Genomic DNA, 24,476 nt, shown 5'->3' on the forward strand with positions numbered 1-24,476 from the left:
GAGGTTAATTTCTCTTATATCCCTGCCTTTAATACGCTGCTCCCCAGTTTTTAAAATCATAGTTATAGCCAAACTAGCGGTGGGTGAGTGCCTGTTTAATAACTCTGTCCAGTTTGGGTGGGCTTCCCTGCCAGGGTATCTGGGAGAGGGGCTGGGAGGGCTGCAGCCCTTTGGAGGAGGTGGGGAGGAAAAGCAACCCCCAAGAAGAGCCCGGCTGCACTTCTGGGGAGGGATTTTGACTTCCCCAAAGAGCTAGAGAGGTAGGTGGTAGGTGGGTCCAGGAGACCCTTCAAATAGCCTAGAAGGCAGGGAGGGAGCCGGTCTCAGGGTGATGGCTACGTCAGGTCACTTGAGGGAAGGTGGGCGGTTGTGGCTTCCCACCCCCTTTGTGCAGGGGGTGGGAGGAAAGGACCAGAGAAGCCCCTCCCAAGATGCCCCTTGGATCTGTTATTCTGTTAGTGGGGCGAGGAGGGTAACCTGTGAAATCCTCAGTTAGCCTGGAGATAGATGGATGATGCTCACAGAGTGGAGGCTTGTCTCCTCCCACATTCTCCAACCCCTTTTGGCCAACACTGTTCCTCCCTCACTTTAACCCCCAAGCACCCCTCTTGTAGATGAGGAGCTCCCAGGTGTCTGGGCAGGTGAGGATATTCTAAGTGGGTGAAGTTTCATATGGAGGAATTCATAGCCTCTGAGCGCATGGGGGCTAGAAGGCCTTCGCAGATTGTCTAGTCCAGTCTCCTAGCTGGAGGAGGCCTCTACACAGCCCATCCTCCACTGAGGGCGTCACGCTCTGCTGGCTGATTTGTCCATTGGGAGGTTGCCTCAATGAGGTAAAGCGAATTACAATGTGAGTATGAGACCAGAGCAGCGATGGAGCTGGAGGTTTTGCAGAGCTGCACTCTGCCGGGCGGGAGGTCTCCAGCAGGAACGCCTGAGCCAGCTTCCGGCCGCAGGGAAGTGGGGCTTCCTTCCACCTCGTTCTTCCTGGCCCCTGTGCCTCCTTGTGCAGGACTCTGCTGCTGCTGCTGCCCCAAGGAGAGGACTTACAGCTGGCTGTTTTCCCTGGGTATGGCGGGGGGACAGGGTGGGGTTATAGCATTGACCAGATAGGGCTGGGTAGGCTTGGGTTGTGGAATTGAACAGAGAACAGAAAATCCTGGAAGGTAAAATGGCGGCTGCTCCGTTATGCCGCTGCCAGAGAACATTGTGACTCTTAACCAATGGTTGGCCTTGGCTCTGGGAGACGCTGCTGAGTTCTCCAGACTGCCTCTCGTGGAGGCCTTTGGACCATGCCCTCCACGATGCCCAGTGTGGGCGGATCTTGTCAGTGATGGCTTTGCAGGTCCATCTCTTTCTCTTCAGTTTTTTCCCCAGTGGGGAAAGATGCAGACACACCCACCCACCCCATCTTTTGCTCCTGGCCTTTGCCAGTTACTCACAAAGGAGTCCCTTTTCTCTCCAGGAGCCACAAGGGATATCGGCTCGGCACTGACCCGGATGTGCATGCGCCACCGCAGCATCGAGACCAAGCTGAGGCACTTCACCAAGTAAGTGTGCTGATTCTCTGGCGCAGCTCAGTTGGTCAGGTCAGTTGCAGCTCCAGGGCCAGAGACATTTCCTTCCTGGACTCCAGGCAGGTCTCAAATGTGTAATCTCCCTTTCCCCCCCCCTTCCCCTGGTGATGGACTCCTGGGCATTTTTCTGACATGCAGAGCAGAGGTGCCTGCAAAACCTGCAACCTGTGGAGTTAGGGAGATCCACCGGACTGCTCAGAAGCCCAACTGGCATGTCAGTGGGCAGTGGGTTCTCTGCTGCAGTCCAGATCAGAAAGGCAGGGCGTGCTGGCTGTCTGCTCAGGAAAGCCTTCCTTTAGACCTGGGCCCAGAAGGACTTCATGCCCAGTGGAAACAAGAGGGACTGGGGATGAGGAGTACTGAGGTTCTGCTTGGTTCTAGAAGGTGCCATTCGGCAAGGCAGCATTGCACATGCACACGCACACACATATACATAGCGGGGTGTTGCTCAAGAGGGAACCCATTTCCAGGCCCGCTTTGCTTAGGGCAAAAGAAGAGAAAGGTGACTTTCAATGGCTGGAGGCTTCCTCACTCCCCTCCTCCTGGGGTTGCTTCAAGAAGTGGGTAGCTGCTCCTCTTGATCCTGGCCAGTGGAAGCCACCGCTCTGAGGCTCACCTGTTCCTTTCTCTGTGGCTGCAGCGCCCTCATGGAGAGCCTGATCAACCCCCTGCAGGAGAGGATAGAGGACTGGAAGAAGACCGCCAACCAGCTTGACAAGGACCACGCAAAAGGTAGAGCTGCCCTGTGGAGGAAAGGAGGCTGGCAGGGCGCGTGGGCATCTGGAGTGACTGGGAGAAAGTTGTGGCCACACAGGGGAGACAGCAGTTGAGGTAGGAGCTTCACGGTGGCCTCTTTCTCTTCAGAGTACAAACGAGCTCGTCATGAGATAAAGAAGAAGTCTTCTGACACACTGAAACTTCAGAAGAAAGCACGCAAAGGTAAGGATCTGAGGGTGTTGAAGGAACATTGGGCGGCACTGAGGGAGTGAAGAGAGGCTGTTTGGCATCTCTATAGAAAAAGTGCTGTGCAGGGACAGTAGTGGTGCTGGTAGAGCTGGACATACTTCCCCTCAGGACAGGGAAAGTGCACCATTAATAGGAACTTGCATCCGTGAGAGATTTCAGCTGCTGCTGCTGCTCTCAAGGCTTGAAAACTAGAAGGCCTGGATGGCAGCTCACATCTAGAATGTCAGAAAGTCGGTTGACACCTAGACGCCACCTTCCCTCTTCCCATGTTTATCCTTGGCCTAAGTCCTGGCCAGAGGATTTGAAGCTATCGAGACCCAGCTGGTAGGAGTGCTGCAAGCCAAGGAGAGGAAGCAGCATCTGAGCACCATTCCATTGGCTTTCCCTGGACTGCCATGGAAAGGAGCAGATGTTTCCAGAAGTTCTGCATCTACTACTTTGGGGGGTGGGGAGGCTTCCTTTGAAGATTGTCTGGGACCTGAAATGTGCTCAGGGTGGTTCTTTGGCACATTCTCCGATTTTTCTCTGCCATCCTGCAAGGTCGTCTGCTCAGGGGAATCTCATGTTCCATCAGATGTGATTGAAAAGCTAATCACTGAGAGGGGGAAGGGCAGGTTGCACTAATGCGGGTGCCTCACTGGGGGAAAGTGTTTATTTTGTAAGAGGCAAAGCGGTTTGGATACCTGCCTTCTTTCACACATTCTTTCTCTCCTCTTTTTTCCCCTTCCCACATTCCTCTGTAGAGCTACTTGGTAAGTCAAATGTTGCCAACCTCATTCCTGGCCTTTGCTTTGGGATCTCCTCTTTCACCATCCCACCCAGCTGGGCCTGAAATGGAACAAAGCCTCAAATGAGGGGCCACCACCATAGCTGGATCCCTTGAGGTTCACAGAGACCTGACTGCAGTTCCAACTTGGTTCTCCTGCTGAGGAGAACCTTGCCTTCCCCTTGCTCCAGGGATTACCACAACCCATCTCAGGAAGCCTGATGAAGCCATCATTTAGGTTAGGTTAGCTCTGATCTTATATTGTAGAGGGCCACATCGAGAAGGAAGAGCTGGCTTCAAGATCCCCACATCGACCAACTTGTATACATTGCTTCCCAACCTTCTTTTCTGCCCTGCTGGCACACACATTTCATTGACCTAAATGCAGCATTATAGGATCCTGTAGGTCAAAGGGACCATCAAGCCAGACATGAGACTGAGCCCAGAAATCCAGACTTCCTGAAAATTAGATCTCTAGCCTGCGAAGAAAAGCCTGCCAGTTCCCTGGATCATTGGTTCCATAGTCCACCTTGTTTTCATTGGGAATTTTTAAACCTTATTTACTTTTACATATGCAGATTAGAACATTTCTGTATTGCTGTAATTCATCACAACTCAAGGCCACTTACATGGTAAACTTTAAATTGAAATCTGCCTCCTTGTTCCTCAAACTTGTTATTCTGGGTCTTTCCCTGTTGATACAAGATAGTACCAGTCTTGAACTTGTGTGACATCCTTTCGGGACATTGAAGAGCCCCCCCCCTCAAGCTCTCTTCATAGGATCTGGCTTCTTATTTGTTGGACACCCTCCTTGCTGTCCTCTGTATCCCCTCCAGTGTTGTTAAATCCTTCTTGAAGTGTGGTACCCAGAACTGCTGCAGAAAGTGGACCAGAACCAAAGCAGAATGAAATGGATCCCTGACTTCTGATTTGGAAGGTGTCCTCCTGTTGCTGCAGCTGAAGGCTGCAGACTGACATGAATCATTTGAGATGCCAAATATTTCCAATATTCCTGCCCTGCTTCTGTCATTGTCATTGGGAAGGTTTTGCTTTGCTTCGACTTTTTTGTGCTCAAATCAGTTGATGGCTAATCTCTCCTGGTGGCCAACTGGACAAGTCCCAGCAGTTTTCCTAGCAAGGCTTCTCAGAAGTGGTTTGCTGTTGTCTCCTTCCTGGGCCTGAGAGGGAGGCACCAGCCCAAGGTTACCCTCCTGGCTTTGGGCCCAAGGAGGGACTACAACTCAACATCTCCTGGTTTCTGGCCTGGTGCCTCTACCAGCAGACCAAACTGGCTATCTTTGTGGGAGGGATGCATTTGCACATTCTTAGAAGTTGCACGGAAGCAGATCAGTCCAAACCTGCTTCTCAGGTGCCCTAACACAGGCTTAGGCTCATCAGCTACGGGGCAGCCCAGGCGGTTCTTGGCCACTTCAGGGGCTGCGGCCGTCACACTCCTTCACTTCGCCTTTTGCCCTGGCCAGTGGGCAGCTTAGAGTTGGGACATACAGGATTCTGTCCCCCTGGAGGCGGATTCTGTCCCACTGTCATCCGATCAATTCCTAGGAAAGAAAACCTTTGACTCCATAGATTCAGAGGAAAGATACTTTTACTAAGAACAAACAGTGCAGCGAAAGTCAGGCGAGGTCTGAAGCAAAGGTGTGAAAAAGACAATTTGAAAATAACCCCAGAGCCTGCCCACCCCCAGTGGTCAGGCAGATAGAGTCCAATCATTGGGCAGGAAGATGTTTTGGGAACGTCTCAGGTCCAGGTGCTCTGCACCGCCCTGATGCATATGCCCTTCCCAGGACGGTTTGTCTTGATGCTGTGAAACACCCCAAGATGGCCTCTGAGTCCAGGCCTCCCCATCGTTTCTCAGCAATTCCACTCTCACACCTCCTGCACGCTTCCCCTCCCAAAGGCCCGTTTCTATGGCAGCAAGCTAGAAGGAAAGCGATGATGACCAGGCCGACACCAACAAAGGACCTTGACACTTCTTTTCAGCAAAGAAGTGCCCGCTCTGGCTTTGCGTCCACAGCACCCACCAGTAGGAAGCTTTTGTTAATCTCTTTCTGGTAACTAATAAATAAATATAAATAAATAAATAAATAAATAAAAACTAATACAGTAAATTGCGTTATGTGCTGCACTCTGGAATGATAAAAAACAAGTTTGGACCATCTACATCATCTCTCTTGATCCCTTCTGTTTTTGCAGGTCCGAACATGCTCAAATCCTTCAGTCTCTCTTCAAGGGATTTTGCTTCTAGTCCCTAATCTTCCTAGATGCACTTGAATAGAATAGAATAGAATAGTTGGAAGGGACCTTGGAGGTCTTCTAGTCCAGCCCCCTATTCAAGCTTCTCTGAACCTGTTCCAGTTTCACTGAATCCTGGTGTGAGATCAAAAACTTCCTGTAATTTTGCAACCATATCCTGCTGCTTCTCCCTGTCCAGTTTATAATGATGCTTTCTGTTCATTTGAGTCCTATTCTCAGTGATTTCATGGACCAGCTCACTTCACATTTTCCAGTTTTGTGTGGCTTCTTTTGGCTGTTTTATGGGGTTGATTTTGATAGTGTCTAAGCATCATGGCTTTTTTGGTCACCTTGTTTCCTATTACCTCTGACCATTCCAAGAAAAAACACTTCCAGTCTTTAGTCCGTTCAGTTGGGGTTCAGTTAAAAACCTGTTCACAAGTATTACTGCCCAAACTGGGTATCCAGCTTTCTGTATCTTTTTCCTAAGCTTGCTTCTGTTAAATTTTGTTCTAGTGGCCTGTTTCCTACAGCCATTCTAAGCAGGGTCTAGAGCAGGCATGTCAAACGCGTGACGTTGCACGACGTATTGGAACTTTTTTCCATTGCCGAAAATGGGATGGGTGCGGTTTCTCCGTGACGCTCCGGCCCTGATCTAGAGAATCCACTTGATTTTGATCACATGACTGGGGGGATGCTGCAATTGTAAGTGTGAAAAGTGGTCATAAGTCACTTTTTTCAATCTGCTGTAACTTCAAAGGTCACTAAATGAATGGTTGTAAGTCAAGGACTACCTGTATTGCAGCCCTTCTCTTTGTCTTCTGGAGGGCATAACCCCAACTTCTTGGCTCTTCAGGCATCCAACGTCTTCTAGTAAGGCTGGTTTTCCCCCCTTTGAGCCTCCTTGGCCTGCCAAGAGACGGTGTGAGCAGATGTCTGTGCCTCTTGTCTCTGGTTGTCCTCGTTGTCAGCTTGCGTTGTCTTCCGTGACCTCCGCATTGCAGGCCAGGGATGGCCTCAGAGCCGCATTGGCTTCTCCAGAGAGGCCGGTTCCTTTTCAAGCAGGAACGTAAATGACGGTCTTGCCTGGGAATCTTTTCTGAGGTTAGACAGATTTTCCTTTTCCTGGTCTCAGCTAGTGAGCGTGTGCCTCAAGAACACACATCATGGTTCTGTACAGTCAGTGTTAGTATAGTAGGAAAGTATGTATTTTTATTAATATTAAGAAACATAATAAAAGGATCCAGCCTTGTTTTCATTTCGGGCCTGTGCAAAATCCTCACCAGCCCCTCTCCTTCCCCCTCCGCCTCCTCCTCCTCCTCCTCCTCCTCCTCCTCCTCTTTGGTCCAGCTCTCCTCTCTCGGGATATCAGCAGTGGGACCAATGCTGAGATCACCTTCTGATCCCAGAGGCAGCAGTGCCTCTGGGACCCCCAAGAGTACCGGTGAACGTGGAATGGGCCAAGCCGTGATATGTGCTCAGATCCCCATTTTCAAAAGGGCACCTTTCATCCTTCTGAAAGGGCAAAACAAATTAGCTAACTTCCAGCTATTTACTCAGCCCACCTCTGAGTTGGTTTGAACTTGACTGACAAAATTGTTTCTGTGTGAAATGGCCTGTTTACATCAGTATTTTTGCTGCCCAGCAGGATCTCAGCCTTGGCACCCCAAATCCTTGGCTGGTTTCTTGACTCTGCTTGGCTGTTTCCAGACTTCCCTGTTTCTTCTCATGGGGGTGGCTCCCCCCCTCGCCTTCCGTGCATGTGGGCTGCTGGCGGCTGTGATGGGAAGCTTGTTTGAAAGGGAATGGGATCCACCTGCCGCTCCTGCTGTGACCAGCTGGGAGCCCAGCCAGTATTGTGCCGGAGCAGCTGTCCTTGGACCTGCCTGGCTCTTGTGCTATAAGTGGGGAGAAAGACACACACACACAAACACACACTGTGATTCTGCAATAAGAGGCCATGTGATAGCTGGGCCCCACAGCGGTGTATTCCCCCTAACCACAGGGGGGTGAAGAGGCTGCTCTAGAGGAACCCGACCAACTCTGATCTTCTGCCTTTTGAGGTGCCACCCTTTTATCTGCCCCCACTTTCAGTCAGTGGGTGGGTATTCTCTGAAATAAGCCATCATATTAAGCCATTATGTTTTTTGAAGGCTTTAGCATGTCATGGGACTCAGTTATTGTGTTCTCTTTTCCCTGATTTAGATTTATATGAACCCAGTAAATTATTTGGGAACTTATATCACTAGTTCCATGTGTGAGCAGCAGAACACGGGTTGAGTGTTTTTATGTCTTTATAAATGCCTGTTTCTTCTCCTGTGTACACTCCATACATTTCATATCCCATTCTGATCTTGCCTCCTGTCTGTATGCTGCATTGTTTTTATTATTATTAATAGTAATAATAATAATATGCCGTTTGATTCCCAATCATTTAATTCTCGAGACACCTTCAGCTGCAGGCCTGGTGCAGTTTCTTTGGTTTAGTGTGTGGCAGGTTTTCTCCCAGCATGACAACCGCGGGAAGCCAGAGCTATGCCCGAGGAGACCCTTGGCCCAGGGTCTGGGTAGAGAAGCCACGAGGCTCCCATCTGCTCTTGTTTGTAGGCAAGGGGGAGCTGCAGCCTCAGCTGGACAATGCCCTGCAGGATGTGAACGACCTGTACCTCCTCTTGGAGGAGACAGAGAAGCAGGCGGTCCGCAAGGCCCTGGTGGAAGAGCGGGGACGGTTCTGCACCTTCATCGCATACCTGCAGCCGATGGTGGTAGGTGCCTTGTTTCCATGGTCAGACGCAGCTCTTCTAAGGACTGGGCAACTGACAACAGTCCAAGGGATTCCCCAGGCAGATCTTGATTTTTGAGCATGTGAACAATTGGCTTTTGTTGCCCAATTATAATGCTGTTATCGGTTGAGTTCTGCTTGTGCCTGCCCCCAGATTAGTCCAGTGTCCAGCTTTCAGGCAAGTAGGGTGGAAGCTCTGCACTAAAGAGAACGTATGTCCAGGCCATTCTATTGAGCTACTCCCAGAATGCTAGAGTGGGTAATATATCTTGCCAAACTTTGTATCCAGAATCTGGATGTGATGAAAAGGAAGGTCCCCCCTTAGATGTTTGGTTACCAGGTGTTACCCCACCAACCCTGTCCTCTCAGAGGGTCTGGGGTGGGAGTTGTGGTAGAGGAGGAGGCTTTCCTGAACTGGCCCTTCGTTCATCCCAGAGTGGCATCTGCGGAATTAGTGATGAACTAGGATGTTTATTGAAAATTCCAATTAAGAATTTATCTCAACTTTTTCTTCAACTCCTTTGATTTTTTTTATCCCATGAATATTGGGATAAATGTTAATTCTTGTCTGGGAGATGCTCCCTCCTCACCCTTCTTCTCAAGAGGGATTTCCAGGGCAAAGGAGTGCCTGGCAGACTAGGCCCACAAGGGGGAGGAGGGCTGCATGAGGGAGCTGGGGTACGTCTGTGTGGCAACCCAGAGCCTGCAGGGCTGCCTCCGTGCAGTTCCATTCCCCACATAGAGGAGCGGAGGTGCTTCAGGAGAAAGGAAAGTCTGAGGAAGGATGCTGCAAACATACGATACCTTGCCAAAGAATTCTGAGTAGAGAATTGGGCTTGTGGCTCCTCTCCTCCCAGCTGACACTTCACTTGGCCCAAGCAGACGAGGCCGGAGAATTCTGTGGCTTTGGTGCTTGGCAATTCACTTACGGTAACTTATCGTAACAATATTGGCACCTGTTGCTAAATTTGGTGTCAACCCCCGTTATCGTTTTTCATTAAGCTTTTTTGAAGGTTTGAATGTGAGCACAAACATTTAAAGTGTTTGTGGTTCTCCATAAGATCATATATAGGTAAAGGTAAAGGTTCCCCCGCACATGCGTGCTAGTCGTTTCCGACTCTAGGGGCCGGTGCTCATCTCCGTTTCAAAGCCGGAGGACCGAGGACCTTGTCCGAGGACATCTCCGTGGTTATGTGGCTGGCATGACTAGATGCCAAAGGCGCACGGAACGCTGTTATCATATATACAAACTCCCAAATTGCTCTTTTTGTTTACTGTTCTTAATTCTGAATTTTAAATTTTTCTTTGGACTAAAGGGAAGAAAGTTTGCCTGGAATGATATTTTTTTAATTTGATTTCAGTAATGTAACTATAATCCCAGCAGGTTTCACATAGATTATCCTGATTTACATTTCTGAAATTACACAAAACCTCAACGGGCAGATCCAGCCCTTTGTGGCTTTTGCACAGCCTGTAAAGGACCAACTGAAATGTAGTAACAGAAGCTGGATGCTCAGTGGAGATAAGGAACAAACAGGGAATGAAGAAGAAGCTTGGAAGTCTACAGATCAGATGAGAGGTTTCAGTCTCGAGGCTGAAGTGTCATGAGAAATATACATGACCTCCATACACATCTACTGTTGCCTCTGCCAAAAAGAGGCTCCCTTCTGCTCATGAGGGTCTCTCCCCGTTGCCATCTCTCTATGGCGTTCTGAAGCTGAAGTGGGCACACTGGGTGACACATTGGCCCCAGGGACAGTGAAAGAGGGGCTCACCTTGACCCTTCCTCTTGGCCTTCCCCAGTAAAAAGCAGGCTGGGGGGGGCTCTGGTTCTCTCCTGATTCAAGTGTCTTTTCTCCACATGGCCAAGGGCTCATCCTTTCCTTTATCCTTTGACAGAATGGAGAGATCACCATGCTGGGAGAGATCACCCACCTTCAGGGCATCATTGATGACCTAGTGGGACTGACAGCAGATCCACATAAACTGCCGACAGCCAGTGAGCAGGTAGGAAAGCACAAAAGCCATATTCCCAGGATGGCCTTGAGCTGAAGGAGGCATTGGAGGCCAGCCCCTCCTTCTCAGCGCAGGGATCCAGGCAGGGCTTGCAGTATCCAGGGAAGAGGTGGGGCCCACCAGTCTAGATCCCTGCTCCGATTGTACTGCTTTTCATCAGAATCTGTGACTTGAAACTGCTCTCAGAGAAGAGGCTCTGGTCCGCTTGCACCTCTTCGAGAATTTAAAATACGGTGGGGTGTGTTCCTTCCCCCTCTTTTTTCTCAGGACTAAAATTCCCATAAGAGGTCTGCACTTGGCTGCCATTTCCTCTGATTGCTTTTCTGGTTGCCTGGCTTTCTTAAAGGGGAACCTGGTCGTATTAAGTGACCAGGGCATAAAAGCCTGGAGCTGCTCTTTCTTCTGACCTGAAATGATTGATGATGATAATGATGATATCCATTGGGTAGTAACTTTCTGTGGAGGCAACCTTGCCTGGTACTTACATGACAAACCGTACTCAACGAGTAGTCCTCAATGGCACTACATCCACATGGAGAGAAGTAAGCAGTGGGGTACCACAAGGCTCCGTCTTAGGCCCAGGACTCTTCAATATCTTCATTAATGACTTAGATGAGGGAATAGAAGGGGAACTCATCAAATCTGCAGATGACATTAAGCTGGCAGGAATAGCCAAGACCCCAGAAGACAAGCTCAGGATCCAACAGGATCTTGACAGACTTGAACAATGGGCCCTATCCAACAAGCAAAGTTTTACACCTGGGTAGGAAAAACCAAAGGCACAAGTTCAGATTAGGCGAAACCTGGCTCAAAAACAGTAACTGTGAGAGGGACCTTGGAGTCCTAGTGGACAATCACTAAAACATGAGCCAGCAGCCTTCAGACGTGGGTGCTTCATCACTGGCAGTTTTAAGAAGAGACTGGACAGTCACTTGTTTGAAATGGTATTGGGTCTCCTGCTTCAGTAGGGGGCAGAAGACCCCCACGGTCCTTTCCAGCTCTGTTCTGATTTTGACTTACCTTTTGAGCAAGCTTATGCTGCCGATTCATATTCAGACAGCTCTGAGCTCTTTTTCAAAAATAGCCAGCTTTATCTGATCATTTTGTTACTTTTTTCTAATAAAAAAGAACTTGTCATGGCTGCCATTCTGCTAAGCTAGGCATTGCAAGCTGACAGCCTGACATCAGTAACGGGGAGGCTGCAGCGGGGGCTGAGGAGGCAGGGGGGTGGGGACTCAGTCATCCCAAGGTCACACCAAAAGAGTGCAGAGCGGAAGGGATCATTTCTCAAACAATTTCTTAACACCTGATTGGACATTGACCTATAACCAGGGGGAAAATCTCAGATCCAGCTTTGCTTTTTCTGTAGCCACCTTGGCTAATATATTTTTACTTGGCTGGTATACTTTTGGCTAATCATGGACCAGGGGTCTTCCTTTCCTAACTGACCAGTTTGGGACAGTTGACATTAAGCTGGATCTAAGATTTTTGCACACAAAAGATCCCTTGGTCCCAACCAGCCCTCCGGTTATCAGTATTTATGAAACTACTTTGAATTTTTTAATCTGTCTTATCTAGAAGTATCACCTACAAATCTTGCAAATTTAATAAGCAGTCCTGTCCTTTCTTTGGCCAAACCATTTTTATGACAATTATTTATTCACAAATAGTGCTTGACTCGTGACCCCAGTTGGGGCTGGAATTTCAGTTGCTAAGCAATGTGGTCATTAATCAAGTCGTCACATGACTGGACCCAATTTTACAACCATTTTTACTCCAGTTATCAAGTGATTCACCACAGTTGTTAAGCGAATTGGACTTCCCTCATTGACTTTGCATGCTTGGAAGGTTGCAAATTGTGATCACATGGCCGCAGGATGCTGCAATCGTCATAAATGTGAGCTTGTTGCCAAGGGCCCAAATTGTAGTCATGTGGCCACGGGGATGGTGTGATGGTCCTAACTTCAAGGGTGGCTTTCAGAAGCCATCATAACTTCAAACCATTGTAAAATGGTCGTAAGTTGAGGCCTACCTGTGTCACCATTCTGGATAACAATCCTGACTCAGGGGATTTCAATCAGTTCAAAGAAACTCAGAACGGTGAGAATGTCTTGTCGTTCAAGCCATTAGCAAACACAAAAGGCGAGTTAAGACAGGAAAAATTCCATTTTAAAAAAAAATAATAATAATTCCAAAAGATTGCATTCTGGGCAGCTGGATCCAGGAAGGCTGTCGTGAAAGTGATCTCGGGTCCAGTGGATTCACATAGCCACATGCTCGAACTGTTTCCTCTGGAGCAGTTGAAGGTGAGCAGGCCTTCCGCTTTGTTGGAGCCAGATCCCTTCCTGGCCCAGCAGAAACCCATCCCTGCTGGCAGCCCCAGAGCAGCTCCAGATGGGGCACCTGTTCCTTGGAGCTAAGCACGGAAGGGAGCCCAACATTGGAGATCAAAGGACTGGAATACATTGGGAAGCTAGATCAAGTCTGTGGGTGACACGTGAGTTATGCCAGTTGTTGGTTGAGGGAGATTTTGCCCAGTGGGTTTTGTTATCCAGACCCCAGTTCACCAGGAGTTGTGCCACACTGGTGCCTCCGAGGAGCAGCAGAGTCAGGCAGGCCGACATCCATCCCAAGTGCTTTGGGCTTTAACGCTTCCTCCTTTTCTTTAAGAAAGGCCTGGTGGAAGAAGGAAGCCGGCAGCTGAGAGCGGACCTTCACCAGCAGCATCTTGGCTGCTGCCTGGGTGACTATTGATTGGCCGAAGGCAGGCAGAGCCTCTCCTCGCTTTGGAAAGACCATTGCCGTACAGGCTCTGCTCGGATGGCAAAACCTCTTAGGGCCAGACATGCTATAGGGACCTGGCTAAAATGACTTTCTCTTGCAGGTGATCAAAGATCTGAAGGGCTCTGATTACAGCTGGTCTTACCAAACCCCTCCTTCTTCCCCTGGCAGCTCAGGGTCCCGCAAATCCAGCTTGTGCAGGTATGTCTGGGTCAGCTAATGGGAATCTCTTTTTCCTGTTAAATAGCGTACAGCAGGAACGGACTCCTCCTGGGCTCAGATCTTGCAAAGCTTGAGTAGGTTCAGCGATAACCAACTATAAGCTTGTCTTGAGGGCCAGAGTCCTTGTGACGTACCAATACTTCCCAAACTGAGTTGCCTTGGAATAAAATCAAAGAGAGCCACACCTGAGCAGCTGTGGCCAGCATTGGTCTCGAACGGGACATAACAAATGATCTCGAGCAATGGCAGCTCTCTCCTTCTGGTCAAGCAAAGCGTAGAGCTTTTTGTCATAGAGGGTGGAGTAACATCTGTCAACTGGAAGTGTCTGGGAAAAGTTCTGCTCCAATCTTTAAGAATGATGATCTCACCCCCAAATTCTTGAATGCGCTTCTGCCTTTAGCTGAGGAAAGAATTAAAATACGTTGGAGCATTTGTGTAAACTGGAACATACAAGTCTCCTGTCATAAGATTCAGCCTACTTCCTGAGCTGACTTCTTGAAGGCTTCCCTCCCACAGGGGTACAACGCCGGCATGAGCAAGGCATGTAAATGAACATCTGGCTTACCTTGCCTCAGGGTACTTCTGACATTGCAACCAATGTCATCCTGCTTCGCCTCATGGTGGCTCCCGAGATGCCCAGCATCTCATCTGGTTTCACATTTTACTCCCGTAGCGTGGCGCAACTGGTAAATGCCAACACCCGCCTGTCCAGTGTCTCGTCACACGACTCGGGCTTCATCTCGCAGGATGCCATGTTCTCCAAGCCTCCCTCGCCAATGCCCTTGGACATCACCAGCCAGGTGAGCTAAGTGCAAACAGAAGGAACCACGGCCCCACTTGCTCTGGTGACCCCCCCTCCCCAGGCAGGTAGGCTGGTGCCGTCTCCTGAGAGAAGCTGGTGGCCGCCTAGGGACCTCCTCTCCTGGGAGCCATTTGGGACTCTCCTTCCCTGGCCGGCCCCCTTGGAGTCTGCTTTGTACAGGGAGGGCTGGGGGGTCCCTCGGGAAAGGATTGGGCCAGTTCCTTTCCGAGGAAGGAGGGGAGCCGCGAGGGAGCCCGGGAGGAGGGGAGCCCCCTTGGAGCTGCTGCCAGTGGGAGCCCCTTCTTGGACTGGGAGAAGAGGGCATCTCTGGGCTTCCTTGCCCAGTTCAAAGGCTAACGCTGGCACTCCTCCGGCAGATCTCCAAAGGTGACCCTGGCATGGGGACATGGACCTGGGGGGCTTCTGGCTTCAGGGGACTCTCGGGATCCTTCTGGTTGCTTAGTTTGGGAGCTGGAGGTCAAGAGGAGGGGGAATCCAGTTCTCAGGAGATCTGTCACCGCAGGCGGGAGGGAGAGTTTCCCTCCCCCTCGTGACAGTCTGGTGAAGGATTGGATGAACGAATGAATCTTTATTGTCAAAGTACAACTATGTATACATTGAGATTAGCTGAGCCTCCCGTTCACCTCTCTGGGTGAAAATGGTAACAAGGCTGCTTCTTGGAGACCCTTCCTTGCACGGCGAGGGCCTCTGTGGCAGAGTTGCCCAGAGTCGGGGCACAAAGACATGGAGGCCATTCCTCGGGTGTGAGAGGTCCTCCCCTTTCTCCCAGCTGCCTGCCATTTTCATTTCCTCCTGTGCCTGGGCCTTGTCCCGTCTCCTCCATCGTCTTCCCAGCCCCAGATGAAATGTCTCAGGGTGGCATGTTGAGGGAAGCTGCTGCTGCTACTGCCACACCACATGTCAGTCAAGCTGCACTCTGTCTCTGCTGCCGCCGCTGCCGCCACCGTGCTCTATAACAGGTTCTTCTCTTCCTTTCTGCGCATGCCTGTTTTGCTGCTGCTGCTGCCATTCTGCCCTGGGGCGTGCCAGAAGTCCTCCAGCTCTGCATCGTCTGAAGCCTCTGAAACGTGCCAGTCTGTTAGTGAATGCAACTCCCCAACCTCGGTTAGTTCTGGCTCTGCCACTGGACTGTGTTCGGGTGGCCCAAAGGTGAAGCTTGAGTTCCCCATTTTATTCTGGGACCCGCCTGCACCTGGTGAAGAGTTGATGCGTGCCACAAACCTCTTGGGAGGCAGATGCCTGGCCTTGGCCTCCTGCCCCAATGTTGGTTTGGACGCCTTCTGCTTTCTGACCAGCTTAGGGAGCTCTGTGCCCAGCCGTGACCCTGGACTCCATGGCCCTGAAGCCTTGCAGAGCCCAGCTGGTGGGGAGCCCACTCTACCCTTGGCAGGGACAGCTACCCAGACCTGCTTCCTTGACTTTCAAGAGCCCAAACCTCCGTCTCTGCGAGGGGCTTGGAGCAACCAGGAAGGAGCCTCCTGGGGGAAGATGGTACCTGCCACGGGGAGGATGCAGTCCTTGCCCTTTGGCCTGCAGGCACAAGGACCCAGCGGGCACCTACCTCCGCCGGGACTTTGATTAGCTCTGAGCAGCCCGGACCTGCCCTGGGATGGACCAGGTCTCCTCCCTCAGTTGCCACCCCACAAACTCAGCAGGGATGCAAAGACCTTTCCAGCCCGTCCATTTTTAGAGCTGCTTTTGTTTTCAATCCAACTACATGACTATTTCAGAGGGGAGTGGAAATGAATGCCCCCCCCCCTCGAACGGATCCATGGTTACACCAGTTACAGCAGTGTAAATTTTTCCCTAATGTCTTTATTCCCTTGTGGGGGAAAAGGGGGAGGGGGGAATTGGCCAGGAAGAGTCAGCCAACCTGCCCTCCTGCTGACCAAAGAGGACGTTCATCCGTGGGCCTGCGAGAGCCTTGGCTGTAGTCAGGGTACCAAGTCTTGGGAGTCAAGAGTGGCCGGCACTCACGAGGACGTTGACACTGGATGCCCTTCTCATGATCAGATCAACCACCAGGTCTCCTGCGTGTCTGGCCTCTTCCTCAGGCACAGTGAGGGAAAGTGTCCCCGGGGGTCGCCTGGCCTAATCTTGACGGGCCAGGCTCTGCGACATGCTGGGGCCTTGGGGGCTGGCGGCCACCTGTCTGCAGACCTCCAGTGACCTCCGTTGGCTTATTTATTGTTTTATTACTTTTAAGAACCACCCATCTGTTTCACAGAGGTACCCCAGTAGTGTACAATAAAATATTAAAAGCATAAAAAGTATATAAAATAACAGTATATAAAAGAGGCGAGAAATGTTTAAAAATTAATTAAAAAGCAGGGAGGGCTTTTCAGTGTGCTAACCAGCCCCCCACGGCTGCATGCTCCCCTGGGCTCCAGGCTGTGTCCCGTGAGCTGACACCTCTTCTTCTCAGGAAACTCCTCCCAAGACGACTCCTGCATCACTTGCTTGGCAGTTTGTCACCCTGGATCTGGTCCTGCCTTCCAGGGCCGCATCCACTCCCACCTCTGAGGCTGCCCTGGGTCCTCGTTCCAGCCTTCCACTCTCTGCAGAGGAAACGCATCCCTTAGCAGATCTTTGTGGAGCTTCAGTTCCATCCCTGTCACCGCCTTGCAGTCCTTTTGCAAAGATCTGAGAAGCTCAGGCCACCTTCCTAAGCATTAAGGGGCCTCAGGAAAGGACTGGGCAATGTGGCGGAGGCCGGGCAAAGTGCCAGAAGGTTGCCATATCTTTCATAGACACCTGGTTGGGATCTGGATTAAAAGGAGACTAAATGAAGGACAGGAAGGCCTGGAGGAATGTTGTCCATAGGGTCGCGATGGGTCGGACACGACTTCGCAGCTAACAACAACAAATGAAATGCCTGTATTAAATCATACACAAGACCTCCACTTATCAATAATCGTTTTGGAGCTTTCTGCTTAGTGGAAATGGCCAGAGTATCTGACTGGGTGCCTAAGTGAGAGGGCTGCTGCTCCAGGGGATACCCAGGGCCCTGGCGCAGCAGAGTGGCCTGGATGTTGGACGTCTGTAAAGCCAGTAGGTACCAGCGTGGCCTCTTTGTGCCTCCGTGGCATCTCATAGGCTGAGCGAGACAGGCCTTCCAAGGCTCAAGAATTGCCATGGCCCCTGTTGCCTCACCCTGTCCCGTTTCCTGCCGCAGGGGGCCTCTCCTCTCTTGCCAGGCTTGGTCTCGCAGTGCTGGGGTTGCCAGTAACGCCGGCTTTGTGCTTTTCAGGATTGGTCCAAGCTCCCCCTCTACGAGCAGCCGGGGGCAATGCCACGCAGAAAGGATCGGGTGGAGCTTCTCCGGGAGGCAGAACCAGGCTTGCCCCCCCTGATTTACCCAGGGCTCAGCTTGGAGGATGGTCCCCGACCTCGCCTGTCCCCAGCTTCCATTGCTGCCAAGGTACGACCAGACTCCTGGAAGCACCCTTGGGCCACCTCGGTTGGTCTGAGGCTTCATTTGAGGCTCCATTGGGGCCACTGCCCAAATCTCTGCTGAGCCCAGCCCACGATCCCAGATCCAGGCAGATTCCAAGGACAGACCACGTGGAAGACCAGGAGCTGATTTTATTTATGGGTATTTGAATAATTGGAATCAATTGTTCACTTTTTTATTTTTTATTTTAATTCCATTTATATCCCGCCCTTCTCCGAAGACTCAGGGTGGCTTACAAGCTTAGCAGTAGCCTTCATTCTATGTATATGCCTGCTTATTAGGGCTTTCACACACACCCCAAGTGGCATTATTACAAAGTCAGCTTATTGCCCCCAACAATCTGGGTCCTCATTTGTCTACTTCCAGTAGACAAAGCGAAAGGTGGGGCAGTTGGGGGTGGGGTTTTTGAAAATGTCTGGAAAAGGGATTTTCCAAGGATGAGGCCTCTGCCTCCCTCACCAGCTGGAGTCAGGGCAAGTGGCTCTCTGCAGAAGAGAGGCCAAGCAAAGGGCTCCCACACTTAATCCTGGTCCCCGGGTAAACAATCACAGAAGGGTTAAGCAGCCAGTGGATGCAGCAGCCTCTGGCCCTGGCAGGTGTTCCTGAAGCTGTGGGTCAATGCGGAAGTAGCCAAGGAAATGGGTGGTGGTGGTATCATGAGGACTGTGCTTGTCTTTCTGGCTCTCTGTCCAAGCTCAGAAGCCTTGCTAATTGTAGCCCCCTCCTCCCCGCTGCCCAGGCAAGGTGCTCAGGGCGCAGGCAGAGTCAGGACTATCCTGGCAGCAGTGAGGAGGCCTTGGGAGGACCCACCGCCATTCCTGGCCCTGGCCTCAGAGGCCTGCCGGCCTGAGCACAGGAGTTCTGCTTGGAGCTGAGGGCTTGGGCTGCTGCTTCTCTCTTTCTGACCAGCCCATCTCCCTCCAGTGCCCGGGCCCTGACCTTGTTTCCCCTTCACAGCAGCACGGGGAGGAGGTGTCTCCAGCAGCCAGTGAGCTGGCCATGGTGCTGACCCATGGCCTGAGCCTGGAGCACCAGAAGAGCAGCCGGGATAGCCTGCAGTTCTCCAGCGGCTACAGCACCCAGACCACCACCCCATCCTGCTCGGAGGATGCCATTCCCTCTCAAGGTAGGAGGCCGGCTTCAGGGGGAGCGGGCGCCTGGCTGGAAGGGTCGAGGAGATGGAGCCAGGCATGCTGAGGGGCTGTCCGAGCCACTGGAGAGGATCCAGGCGAGGAGGTTGATGGCAAGGGTTGGGCATCTCTGGCAGATCCCGCATAACTAGAATCAGGACCCTCCTTTGATGGGAAGTCCAGAGTTGGGAAGGGTCTTCCAAAAGGCCAAGGGACAGAAGCATTTGCCCTCGGCCAGGCAGGACCTTCCTTGGCCTTACCAGGAGTCCCACCACATCTGTCCCACCCCTGTCCTAAGCAACCCGTTGTTGGCTGAAGGCCCTGCCCAGCTCTTCATTTCTCCAGGCAGGTGGGCTTTGCTGATGTTAAAGGGACTAAAGCTTTGATTTAGAAGGGTTCCAGCTGAGTCCGGACTCCCTCGATGTGCCCCCCCCCACAATGTGTGTTGTCTTATGTAGTAACATGTGCTTGGGGCAGCTTTGTGCTGAAGCGTGAGGGGTGGCTTTGACTCTGGGGTTCGGCTGGCAGGAGAGTGGCCTCCACCTGCTCTGGATCAGTGACCAGCTCCAGACATTAATGCCACAGAAGCTCAAATTACTTGTGTTAACTTTGGCCATAGGCATACAATGACTTTGCTCACTCCCCCATGCGCCTAGGAATTAGGGAGGTCTCTGTGCATGTCGCGCGCCCGTGCCTTGTCCTTGTTTTGCACCAAAGCCTATTCTGGCAATGGCCCATTTCTGCCATTTCTCTTACTCGCTGTCCTTTTCTGGTCCCTGCTTCTGATGCATCCACCTGTCACTTCCTCAGGTTCAGAGTATGACGGCTATTCTGTGAATGGGGACATGGAGGGAGACAACCAGAATGAATTAGACAAATCCTCAACCATCCCTCGCAACAGCAATATTGCTCAGAATTATCGCCGGATGATCCAGACTAAGCGACCAGCTTCAACGGCCGGCCTGCCCACTGGCACTGCCTTGCCAACCGGGACAACACCAGGCGTGGCTACCATCCGTCGCACACCTTCCACCAAGCCCACAGTTCGCCGAACTGTCTCCAGTGCTGGTCCGATTCCCATCAGGCCCCCCATCATCCCCGTCAAGACCCCCACCGTGCCTGACTCGCCCAGTCACACCGGCCCCCTCCGGATGGGCAGCGAAGAATGTGTCTTCTATGCCGATGATGCCTGCTCGGCGCACAGTCTGGACTTCACCAAAGCCTCCCCCAAGAGGCTGAGCCTGCCCAACGCCAGCTGGGGCAGCAACACCTTAGAAATCTCAGTGTATGCCGGGGCTGGGAAGCCTTCCACAGAAGAGGAGCAGCAGCAGCTGGCCGCCAACCGCCACAGCCTGGTGGAAAAGATTGGCGAGCTGGTGGCCAGCGCACACGCCCTGGGAGATGGCCAGTTCCCTTTCCCCACAGTGTGCTCGGACCCTGGTCCTGAGGAGCAGACCCCCAACCCCCCTTTGGCTGCTTCCAGTGAGCCCCCCCCTGAAGACATGCTGGTGGCCATCCGCCGTGGAGTGCGTCTTCGTCGAACCATCACCAATGATAGGTCAGCGCCACGGTTTTTGTGATTGCTCTGGCCAGCTGTTGACCCGAGCTCCTTCTGAGCACAAGGCACACAGCCTCAGCAAAGGACTGGGCAACATGGCAGAGGCTGGGCGAACTGCCCAAAGGCTGCCATGCCCTTCACGGACACCTGGTCAGGATCTGGATAGAAGACTAAACGAAATGCCTTTATTAAACCACACACAAGACCCCCGCTTATCAATAACCGTTTTGGAGGCTCTTTTCTACCTTGTTCCATCCCTTGCACACTTTCTTTCTGGCTTCATCCGCAGCAAAGCCAGGAAACGGGCGCCTGCTTCCCCTCCAGCTCAGAGTACCACACGAAACAGAGCTCGTTTCCCACGGGAAGAAAACCCTCCTGTTCTGTTTCCTGGTTCTTCTCTGCATTCTTCTCGTCCTCCAGAAGACATCCAGCACCTCCCTGAGATGTGGGGTGCGGGCTGTGCGAGGAGCAGGAGCCCTTCCTGGGCTGCCTTGGGAGGGGCTCCCTTCTCTGTTGAGGGGGTCTCCCAGGTGAGACTGTCTCAGGGAGGGGACTTAGTTTCCTTAAGAAGGGGCCCTTCCTTGCCCAGTCTGGTCCCCACACCTGGCTTGAGCTGCATAGAGGCCTCCCTGGGGCAGGGCAGGCAGGGCCAGCGATGTGCTTTGAGGCATGGTTTGCAGCATGATTTGCATGGAGGCACGTTGACTCCCCCCGAGCCTTTTCTATGGCCGAATGCAAGAATGCCTGTCAGAAAAGAGGGTGGAGATCAGGCCAGGTACAGATGTGGGGAGGATTCTGCCTCAAGCAGGAGGGGGCTTCACAGGCCTTTCTTGAAGGGGGAGAGTTCTGGTGAAGGACCAGTGCCAGGGTGGGGCATCTTGAACACAACACTTGCCTCAAGCCATCTAAAGGCCTCAGGCTGGTCTGAGGGAGCATTAGGGTAGCTGCCCTTGGGCAGGTTCCTCTCTTCTCAGACCACTCTGGACTCTCGACCAACTGAACAAAAAGTGGTTCAGGAGATGCTCTTGCTTGATGCTTTGGGGGAATCATTTAAACAGAAAAGCCCTCAGCTCTGCAACCACGATTGGTCTAGCAGATCACCCTGACTGGTGCCTTTGGTTTGACATGCTGGTGCTGCCTGGACTCACATGCTCCACGAAGCCAGTCTCCACACGATGTGCACAGCCACTTATGGCACTCAGAATCGTCTTGCACAAGGCTGAGCCACGTGGCCTGGCTCCCTTGCAAGAGCACAAGCGGTGCTGAAGCTGTACCAGAGAAGGGGAGAATGGCCGAAACACAAAAGAGGGACTGGAAATGGCTCCCCTGTCTCCTTTTGGGAACCTACAGCAATTTCATGGCGGGATGGTTTTGACGGCCAAGGATGCGAGGGGAGCTGTGGCCCAGGCTTGCTCAGCTTCGCCCAGTGGCCTGAGCCATCGACCTGCCTTGGAGTGAGATTTCATTGCGCCTCTCCTTGGCCTCTGCCTGCACCCAGGCTACTTTTGTGGCAGCCGTGCTTGGGCTCTGTCGTGCCTCAGTCACCTTTCCACATGGTTCATTCTTGTCTCGCCAAACTGTTCTGCACTTTCATCCCCAGACCACGTTGCGTCAAAGAGGCTTGCCTCATTGTATAGTCCCGACCAGTTTTGTTTACAGATGTGGAATCTGCCTATTTTTATAGTTGGCAGGAAGATTTTTAATGGGAATGTTGGCAGAAATGATGCCAAATGTAGCCATAATGCGTTTATTCACAACTGACATGCGATGCAGCTTTTCCGTGGTCTACATCCAGAGCTAAAGAGATGTGAAGGCATCTGCTTCTCCCAAGCGCTGACGTGGTGACCTTCACTTCTCCCTGAAACTAGAAATTAGTCTGTTGGCAAAAGGAAAGTGATGGCAGGAAAGAGAAGCTGGTTTTGAAAGTTTGCAGAGAACGGAAAAGAGTGGAAACTGAATGGCGTAGAGACACAAAAGCTTGAGAAAAGCTGCCTTGCCTTGGGCAGGGCTAGGAAGGGGAATTGCTGCATGTCTGGTTGCAGGTTGCAACTCTGCTCGTTCTCCTGTTTTTGGTTGCAGAGCTATTTGATGCTGTGGTACGGGGGGGGGGGGGCATCCAGAGGTCAACATATGGTACACACCAGCACAAAGCAGAGAAAACAAAATTGAAACTGAATGTTTGCTGCTGTTGCACCAATTAAGGATTCCAGTATGTTCACCAGTGTATTTAGTAGTGTATTTAGAAAACTTATTTCAAGAAGCACACATCAAATTTAAGCATAGAACTAGGACATGTAGGGTAGAAAGTTTTAGGGCACTGATTTTCCAAACCTGGTGTTGAGATTTCTAGTTTACACCTCTGGAGAACACGAAGTCTGCTGAGGCCCTGTTCTGAGGGATAAAGAGCTCAGGGCAGGAGAGGTTCTGCAGTGGGCCCAGAAGGGCTGGGGGCTTTCTTCGCAGTGGAGAGGCAGCCTGTCACCCCCCCCCCGAGGCCTTTGAGGGGGCAGCATCCCAAGAGGAAGGCCTACCTTGTACATAGCTGGTTCCTCCCCATCCAGTTCCACCCACCTGTTGTGCACATCATTGTAGGCCTGACTCTTTGGCTCTTGTGATAATACTTTCGTTTTAACATGCCTGCCCTCCTGTGGTTTCCACACAGCTCAAACGTGACTGTGAGAAATCGTTGCTTTTTGCTTTTCCCATTTGTTTTGTACGATAAGAAACAAACCTTCTAAAATGTCTTTCAGCTGATGTAACTGTCCTGGTGCTGTTAACTTGTTCTTCCTTCCCATCCCATAATTTATTTTCCTTCTAGCAGTCTGAGCTTCTCCACATACGCCTTTTCTTCCAATTTAGTTATGTGATCTTTTTTTCATTCAAAATAGCCACCGCTACAGGTAACAAATGCACTGTGAAGATTTCAGTATTAATAAAAGTTGTACTGTAATTAATGCAAATGTTGCTCCTGATTAAAAAGAAGTGTAAAAGTTTGTCAGTTTCAACCCCACAATTACCCAGCCAAAATCATCTCTATGTTTTGCAGCACAGCAGATATTCTTAGATGGTTTGACAGAACTGCCTTCAACCCCAGTTGATGCAGGATATTGGATGATCATGGCTGAATGAGAGCCTTCGCTCCCAGCATTGTGGTGAAGTTTCCAAAAGCATTTGTGAGACAACTGTCCAGTCTGGCTGGAGCATATAGTCCAGTTTGTTGGCCAGGCCACCTCTGCAGCACAGATGCCGTTTCTGTTCTGTTGTGCTGCTGCACTGGGCTGAAGCTACGGCACTTTCCTTCCTTCTCTTTGTCTGGAACGATTTAGGGTTTCCTGCAGAGCAAGGGGTTGGACTAGAACACAGGTCCGCAACCCGCGGCTCCGGAGCTGCATGCGGCTCTTTCAGCCGTCTCCTGCGGCTCCCAGTCCTCTGCCATGTGCAGTCCAAAAAAAAAAAAACTGGGACTAAAAACCAATCAATTCAAATATGCAGGGTAGGTGCATATCTCACCTTGGCTCCACTCTTCAGTCAAACCCTGTTCTGCACATGTGCGCATGTATGCACATGCGCACACATTTTTTGCGGCTCCCAGTTTTTCCTTTTGTGAGGGAACCAATTCCCAGTGGCTCTTTCACTGTTTCAGGTTGCTGACCCCTGGACTAGAAGATCTCTAAGGTCCCTTCCAAATGTTATTGTGTTCTAAATACATGTAATCCTGAGTTTATATATACCACCAGAAGAAACCCCCAAGTTTTTCTAGATTTGAGAAACAAGAATTGCCCAACTTTCCATAGCTCAAGAGGCAGCTCTAAGGTTTGTAGACATTTGAAAATCAAATTGTAAGCAAGGAATCCCTTTAGTTCCTCAGGCCATTTTGGTCCTGAGTCTACACAAATTTCATTCTCTCCCAGCTATTTCTGCCATTCCAAACACTGCAATCCAGGTATATGGATGGCCTGAAGAACTGCCTGCCTCTCCAACTACCCTGGGGGTGGGGAGTCAGCCCTGCTGTCAAAGCTTACCTCTTTGGCTGCTGGCATGAGTAAACCTCTTCCCCCTGGTGTTCTACTTGATTTTCAAGCTGAGTTGTTGGGTGTCACATTTGTCAAGCAGTAATTGGACTCGGCAAGATCCTTCTTCTATGCACA

The 24,476-nt window shown here is 51.2% G+C and overlaps 2 protein-coding genes across 4 annotated transcripts in view; one reads left to right on the forward strand and one right to left on the reverse strand.

Moving 5' to 3' along the window:
• Positions 1-23,747, forward strand: part of MTSS2 (MTSS I-BAR domain containing 2) — a 51,224-nt gene extending 27,477 nt beyond the window's left edge. Inside the window, exons 4-14 of one of the 3 annotated variants that reach the window (XM_083370452.1) lie at positions 1,466-1,550; positions 2,218-2,309; positions 2,442-2,530; positions 8,175-8,327; positions 10,244-10,351; positions 13,245-13,342; positions 14,037-14,163; positions 15,216-15,290; positions 17,437-17,607; positions 18,598-18,766; positions 19,581-23,747. In XM_083370452.1, coding sequence (XP_083226578.1) covers positions 1,466-1,550; positions 2,218-2,309; positions 2,442-2,530; positions 8,175-8,327; positions 10,244-10,351; positions 13,245-13,342; positions 14,037-14,163; positions 15,216-15,290; positions 17,437-17,607; positions 18,598-18,766; positions 19,581-20,350 — 1,937 coding nt within the window. In that variant the 3' untranslated portion in view covers positions 20,351-23,747. The remainder of the gene's footprint in view (positions 1-1,465; positions 1,551-2,217; positions 2,310-2,441; positions 2,531-8,174; positions 8,328-10,243; positions 10,352-13,244; positions 13,343-14,036; positions 14,164-15,215; positions 15,291-17,436; positions 17,608-18,597; positions 18,767-19,580) is intronic. The other 2 variants (XM_083370453.1, XM_083370454.1) reach the window with 2 other exon arrangements.
• Positions 1-24,476, reverse strand: part of FCSK (fucose kinase) — a 129,821-nt gene that overhangs the window by 8,954 nt on the left and 96,391 nt on the right. The gene's annotated exons all lie outside the window — the stretch shown is intronic.

Source organism: Vipera ursinii (genome assembly GCF_947247035.1).
Source record: "Vipera ursinii genome assembly, chromosome: 10".
Classification (NCBI taxonomy): Eukaryota; Metazoa; Chordata; class Lepidosauria; order Squamata; family Viperidae; genus Vipera; species Vipera ursinii.